Source organism: Diadema antillarum, unplaced genomic scaffold, assembly GCF_040938485.1.
Source record: "Diadema antillarum isolate AM-2024a unplaced genomic scaffold, OU_Dant_1.0 seq00000187_RagTag, whole genome shotgun sequence".
NCBI classification, from domain to species: Eukaryota; Metazoa; Echinodermata; class Echinoidea; order Diadematoida; family Diadematidae; genus Diadema; species Diadema antillarum.
This window is the reverse complement of record NW_027271251.1, coordinates 236232-243637: the sequence shown is the minus strand read 5'-3', so window position 1 is coordinate 243637 and position 7406 is coordinate 236232. Positions and strand designations below refer to the sequence as shown.

The 7406-nt window shown below is 41.1% G+C and overlaps 1 protein-coding gene across 1 annotated transcript; it reads left to right on the top strand.

The window, feature by feature from the left end:
- Window positions 1-260: 260 nt before the first annotated feature.
- On the top strand, window positions 261-7159 carry LOC139728590 (uncharacterized). The gene is made up of 7 exons (XM_071639528.1): window positions 261-388; window positions 1039-1280; window positions 2059-2214; window positions 3457-3702; window positions 4555-4726; window positions 5520-6163; window positions 6547-7159. Exons 2-7 carry the CDS (start codon window positions 1073-1075, stop codon window positions 6681-6683), a joined length of 1563 nt encoding a protein of 520 aa, XP_071495629.1. The 5' UTR covers window positions 261-388; window positions 1039-1072; the 3' UTR covers window positions 6684-7159.
- The last annotated feature ends 247 nt before the right edge of the window (window positions 7160-7406 follow it).

The window sequence follows — 7406 nt, the reverse complement described above, 5'->3', positions numbered from 1 at the left end:
AGTACGTTGATCGATTTCAGTGCTGCCGACCCAGGTTCATTATCCCCGCTGAACGCTAGAGGGCGGGCGCCACTTGCGTTTCACCAGCGGCCGTGTAAAATCGGGAGAGTTGATCATCTTATTGAGTGCACGATCTTTGATTCTACATACACGGTACGGTGGGAGCGGAGTGTACTCGAGTACGTACATGTACTTGTACAGTACTTTGATCTTTGGCCGATGGATGAATCTCAATGTATACGGTACGGCCGGCCTGCTGTGCTGTGGAAACCCATTTTGTCAATTTTTGCCTAGAAGTCTACTCCTTTGCCCAGGTCTAGATCCAGATCTTGAGGGCAGAGACTAGACGGAACTTGGGCCAGGTTGCACGAGAATATCTTGGAAGAAGGTCTGTTTAGCAAGCATGCATATAATACATTAATTGCCTTATAAGAAACGTTAACAGTTAGAGTAACGTTAAGTCGTCTGGTCGTTCAACGTTAGGCCTACTTACTTAACTCTTTATCACATTTTAAATGGTGCACTCTTTCTCCCTCTGGTGCATATCTGAGGAAAGAGTTTGGCAATCAAGAGTTTAACACATGGTGACATGCATCAAGAAGAGAGAGAGTGTGTCGTGGTCTACCTGTTGGAAAATCTCGAAAGTTTGGGCGTGGGCATATTGTATCAGGGACTTTGCTTGGGGACATTTCTATTTTATACTTTGTGTTTTGGGGGTTCAGAGTGAGAATTCTTTCAGAGTGAGGAGGTTAAAATTTGGTGAATGGCATTCATGAGTCTCGCGCTAACTGCGTGAGACTTGGCAGCCCTGTGATTGTTGACCTCACTCATCAACCATCATTCACTCAGCTGAATTATGTAAGTTGCTGTCGACTTGTAGTGTCAACTCGTGCACTGCCACCCAAGACAATTATCAGTATCAGATAATTTGGGCATTTTGGCTACCAGGTACATTATGCATTCTTGCTCATATCCATTTGTACATGACCCTTTGAAAACTACCAACTTGTGCATTTTATTCCCCACATTTTAATGCAGTTCTGACTAAGGCACAATTTTCCATGAAGGTAGGATGGATTTCTCTGAGACCTACATGGACACATGCTCCATGGTGGCCCATGCCATCAGGATGGATAACCACGTTGAGCTGCGCAGACTGATTCGGCAGGGAAAGCCCCTGGATGTTCCAGACAACAGGGGTTGGAGACCCATCCATGAGGCAGCTGCTGGGGGCAACATCCAATGTCTGCAGATATTGATTCAGCACATTGATGAAGAAGGTAAACAACAAGGAGCCACGAGGAGATAGAAAGGAAGTTGGGACAACAGTTTTAAGTTTGAAGGGAAACTGTGTCAGTCATTGTCATTGAGCATGTGATGCTATCCATTGATGTGAACATTGGTTCACCAATGTGGTTTGTCTTAGAACTTTAACTATGTTTGTCCTTACAGAAATATTGCATGTAATTCCAATTTTAATATATGTTTGTTTTCTCATGTAAGATTTTATGAAACACGACCTGCTATGAATCTGGTACAGAACCAGCGACCTTGTCATACTGTAGAGATTTCTCATGCTATTTAACCTTTTTATAATGCGGTCCCATGAATCAGTGTTTGTTTGTCTGTTTTCTTGATTTCTTATCAACTTAAGTTGGGGAAGAAGGTCCATCCATAATACAAGCCGATTAAAGATTGCAGCTTATACATGACAATTTAATAATTTTCTGTGTGAGGAAATGAAGTCAGCATCTACTATGGCAATGATGTTAGTGTTGTTAAAAGCACTAGAATTAATCATTATGATGACTAGAGTGTTTGTCTGTCTCCAAATATTATGTTGAATTTTACTAAAGGAAAGTGGCAGGCATTCTCAATAATTGATGGACATGAGGTGCTGCGATTCTCATGTTGAACTGGGAGGGGATCATTAGCTGTGTGTATTGGTAATGCATGATTCCCATGTCACTGTGTCATGGATTAGCCTGTATGTTCTTTGTGCAAATACATGTGTACCTTTCACCATACTTAACACAAGTCATTGTCTGCGTGCTGTAGATCTTACAGAGGAGGTGAATCAGAAGTCGTACGAAGGAGAGACGCCCCTGTTTCTGGCAGCGAAGGCAGGTCACCATGATGTGGTGTCCCTTCTCCTCCAAAATGAAGCTGATCCAAATATTTGTAATAATGAGGATGGTTCACCAGTACTTCAAGGTAAGTTAAATTTTTTGCAAGTATGACTGCAGTTTTCTCCACTGCCACCTCCCCATCCCTTTCCCACTCCTCTTCATAGGACAACCCCTTATCCCCTCCTCCTAGCAAAGAATTGTAACAGAAATCTAATATAATATTTGTTTGTTTGTTGTTTAAGATTTTGTTTTCAGAATCATACATAATTTTTGTACTGTTTCAGAATATTAAGCATACATTTAGTAAGAGGAAGCACTGCTCACTGCTCACACTGCTCACAAATGATACAAGTGAAACAAGGAATATTACAAAAAGCAGTGTCATACATGTATTTCAAATGCATCTGTGTAGCTAAACTCATCAACACTGAGTACCCCTCTAACAATTTGACATCTCATTTGCCAATATGTTTTGTAAAGAACAATGCATCTCAGTAACTTTTTGGGTAACTAGGTACATAATGATGATTAGAGATTGTCAGATTATTCTGTGCTTTTTTATATTTTTTTAACAATCGTAAAGGCATAATTTACCATTTGCAGATGAAACAAAAACCCAGCATTAGTGCTTTAAAATAGTTCCAAAATGTGAGTTTGGGATAGAAACAACCACTGTGAAAATATGAATTTGTATAATCAATGTTAAGTATTCTTAGATACCAGTACACAAAATGTGAACAATAGTTATAATAAGAATGTTGCCAGACTAAACCGTCTATAGTTATGGTTTAATGAGAAAAATACTGATATCTCCTTATATTTTAGGCTTTATTGCAAAAAATATATATATATATGGTAGGATGTTTTGTGATACAACAGACCTTTACATATGCATCAAATGTGATATCTTGAAAATTTTTAAAATCACTGTTCCCAAAGGTAAACAGGACCTTTAAGTTACCTGGTATGTGCATGTACCTTGTAATTCACATCAAGATGTAGGAACTTGTTCTAATTAACTGTTTCGAGGTATGTAGTTCCAGATTACCTGTGGCATTAAAGGAAGTAGAATTGTGCTAATGTATCAACCTCAGGGTGATGTGTGGATTTCTTGATTTTCAGTCTCTGTTAATGGGAGCACCACTTAATGGGTGCATATTAAAGGTCTGGCTTGCCATTTTGTATTATCCTCGATTATTTGTTGGCAACTCAGAATCTGTAGTTCCCTCAAGGTACACAGTACTGTAGTTTGTTTGTTCTATAAAAGGACCAAAACTTGCATTTTACCCTGTGTGATGTACAAACTGATCTTGAACTTTTTATCCAGCTGTGTGTGGGAATCACATTCGCTGCATAGAGCACCTGACAAGGGCTGGTGCTGACCTAAATGCCAAGTACTACAATGGCTGGACTCCACTCCATGAGGCAGCCAGCCAAGGCAATGTAGCCATAGCTGAATATCTCCTCAGTGCCAGTGCAGACTTGGGGGCCAGAGATGACCATGGCATCCAGCCAGTGTTTGTGGCTGCCCAGTACGGCAAAATCGATTGTCTCACTGTGTTTCTGGACAAAGGTTTGTTTTGCGGGATTGCTTTGTTTTGCACTTATTTTCTATGGTATAGAGAGGTTCTTCTCCGTCTAGCCCTCGGAATTGATTGTTGATTGGACAAAGCAATTTCCGTGTATTGCAGTTAGCATTTGAATGTTGTGTTATACTTTTGAAATAAAGTGCTTGAATTTGAAATTTATTTCTTTTAATGCTCATAATAATTTTGGTCATAAGAAGTGTTGTTTTTTGATTAACCAAATAAAATGGTCATGTTGAGACACACCCCCTTGAACATTTGAATGAAGACACTCAGCTGCCATGATCATTATGAGACGAGGAAGCTGTCTCCATAATCAATTATGACAAAGCTGCACATCTTGGGACAAAATATCTAAAGCCATATTTTGATTTGTAACACTCATTTGTGACATGCTGGATCAGCTCCATTACTTCCATACTTCCCACAGGGGTGTATTTTGCATGCAAATATTTTTGCCTTAGATGACTTGTGTTAGATCTTGCTCAGGAGTTTATCACAGTTCTTTAGGCTCATGATCAAATCTCAAGTTTGGCAAATGCTGAATTAGATTCTTTCAGATGATATGGATAAATTGTTTTCATTGACAACTTTTACACACTTGCCTACACATAGTACCTACACAGTTGTAATACATGTATGAGAAGAAAGTAATGCGTTTAGACGTTCTTATGCGTTACACATTACTTTACTTTGTTTCAGCAGAATTGCCAAGATTTCATGACTATCAAAACTCATGAGAATTAAACTCTCGGAGGATATGCTTACTCTTGTCAGAGTTCATAGTCATTGAATGGGGTTAAATCTCCATGTCACCTTTGACCTCAATGTGTACACAGGTGCAAACATTAACAGCCAAGCCAGAGACAAAGCCACGCCCCTTTACATTGCCACCCAGGAGAACTACATCGACATTGTCAGACTGCTGTTGGAGCGAGGCGCTAATTCACAGCTTCTTGTGGAGGATGGCTACCTTCCCATCCATGTTGCTGCTTACAAGGGACATATGAGGTACAATTTTCAGAGTTCTGACTGTTGAGTCACCCATGCTGCATCCCACTGGGGTCACATGAACTACTGTAACACCAGAAACATTCATGGTATGAAACTGTAGCGACTTGGAGTTGACAGCCTTTTTCGCGGCATGGAACTTTCACAGATTGCCACTGGCCTTCAGTGCATTGTGTAGAAAAGCACCTTCATGAATCTTGGCTCCTCGTGAAATTCGTAAAAAGTTCAGGCATGCAAAAATTTCTAGTTTTACAGTAAGCTGAGGGACACATCCTCTCTGATTTCTGACTCAGTTATTCACCAGTCTTCAAGTACCATTCCGCTCTGCAATATTATGTGCTGTCTTTGACATAAAGAATAAAATCAAACAAACATAATGGTTGCATTTTTATCAAATTCAGACATGAGATGAGAGGTATAACATTTTTTAGGTACACAAGTTTTCATAAAATAGTGACTGTAATCATGATAACCTATTAAAAAATTTGTGAGGCAGTGACATCAACAACTCACTATTTGCATTTTTATATTGACTGTTCACGGAATGTTTCATGAAAATTAGTAGAACTTCACACAGTCACAGCTTAATTTTTTATTTGATTTTGATGAAAGTTTCACTGTTGTGATTGTAATAATTTACTCTTCGTCTTCAGACAACTTTTTGACTGGTGTGGAATTCCATTTTAAAGAGTGTTTAGGAATATGCCAGTCATTAGAAGCCTGATAGTATTTCTGAAAGAGACAATGTCTTGCATTCACTGGTTTTGCCTGGTTATTTCTGACATTCACACAGATGTCTGGAGCTACTCCTTGGTGAACATGACACCTACACCTCACTGGACTGCCCAGACACACCCCTTCATCTTGCCATAGAGGGTGGACAGCGAGAGACTGTCAAGTTCCTCATCGAGCACGGCTTTGACGTCAATACGGGCTGGAAGCTTCCCCCTGTCCAGTTGGAGAAGGTGCGTCGCACTCGCCCCCACTTCTTGCCCCCTCTGACCATGGCCGTCATGGAGCGGCAAGTGGAACTGGTGCAGGACATGCTGTCCGTTGGGGCATCAGCAAACTGCAGGGATTTCCCCCCAGTGACGGCCTATAAGTGCCCTTTCTATGCTGCATTCCCCAGCATCAATATCCTGGACATTCTGCTGAAGCATTGCAAGGGGGCCAAGTGCCCCCACTCCCGCTGGACCATGTTCAGGGTCTTCTCTCGCTCCACTGACCTGGATGCCATCCGCTTCTTGCTGGACCGCGGCCAAGAACTGGAACCTGAGTGTGCCGACTGCTCTGTGGACCCCAACGAGTACTGCCCACTCAGGGACTATGCCATTGGTCAGAAGGAATTCTTTGTCGCCCTTGTCAGGCTTTGGTGGCAGTACATCAAGTACCAGCCAAGATGTCGATTTGTGATGGCAGCCTTAAAACCAGAAATAGGTAAACAACCCCATGTCAGTGATTGTCAAGTGAGATACAACTCTACTTTTCAGTTTAAAGCAAGAGTCACCTTATCCATGTACATTTATATTTGTGATAGTCGTGCAAACGCCTTACACCCAAGAGAATTTGAGCATAAATTTGACATTTGTTAGTTATGTACATGGTTACAATATTTTTTTTTTCCTTTTGATGTGTTGGGTTAGCAGGTACCATCATTAGCACTGAATGTGATGACCTAATGATGATTCCTATAATCATTTGTATTTCATTAGAGATACTGTTTTATAATCATTGTTACTACTGCTTATATTATGTGCTGTTACAACCATCAGGGTTGTTACGTCTGCTTTACCATACTAAACATGTGCTTCTCTCTGTAGACTCGCCACGCTCACTGCAGCATCTAGCAAGGATAGCCATACTTGAGAGACTGGGCCCGGAGCGACTGGTGAATGACGAGGATGTCAGGGGCTTGCCAATTCCAGCCATCATGCAGGACTACATCTTACACAGATGATAGAGACAGAGAGGATATGCTGGCAGTCGGGAAGCCGCTCTGACATGCCTGTTGTATCTCAGGCAGGCAAACATCAACTGGAACATTGATAGGTGGTGAAGTGGCGAATGGAATTCACCAGGTGGGCAAAAGCATGCCAATGCACAACACCCAAGGCCAATATTCTAGTTCACAGGGCCTGTCACACACTTGCAATTTACAATTGATGTCAGTTTCTATGAAAACGTTGCAACCACCAGTCAGTGGCGAGCATTCCAGTTGTTGCAGTGATAGATGCTGGCATTCAAACCTCTGTACCACGAAATAGGGACCTGGGAAGTTATGCCTGTCAACCTTGATGGTGGCTGATGAATGCAGTGGCAGGCATTAGCTTTTAGATTGCTTCTAAAGTGAATGCTGTGAATGCTAGGAAGTGAGAAAAGGTTGATTTCTTGGGAATATTCCAATTGTGTTCATTGTGACAGGTGTAGAAGGAATCATCAGTGTATCTTTGATGTGCTTTGTTTGACAATTTGTATTCACTTCTCTACAGAAGAGAAAGATACACATTTTTTTTTTTGTCTGTAAACTTGATGGCATATGTAGTTTAGGTAGGCTTATTCACAATGGGGAAAAGTTGAGAGGGCACTCTTCTCTTTTGATTTGTGCTTTTGGAGACACTAAGATTCGTGTGTACCATAGCAAAGCTATGTACAGTCAAACCTGTCTGTAGTGACCACCCAA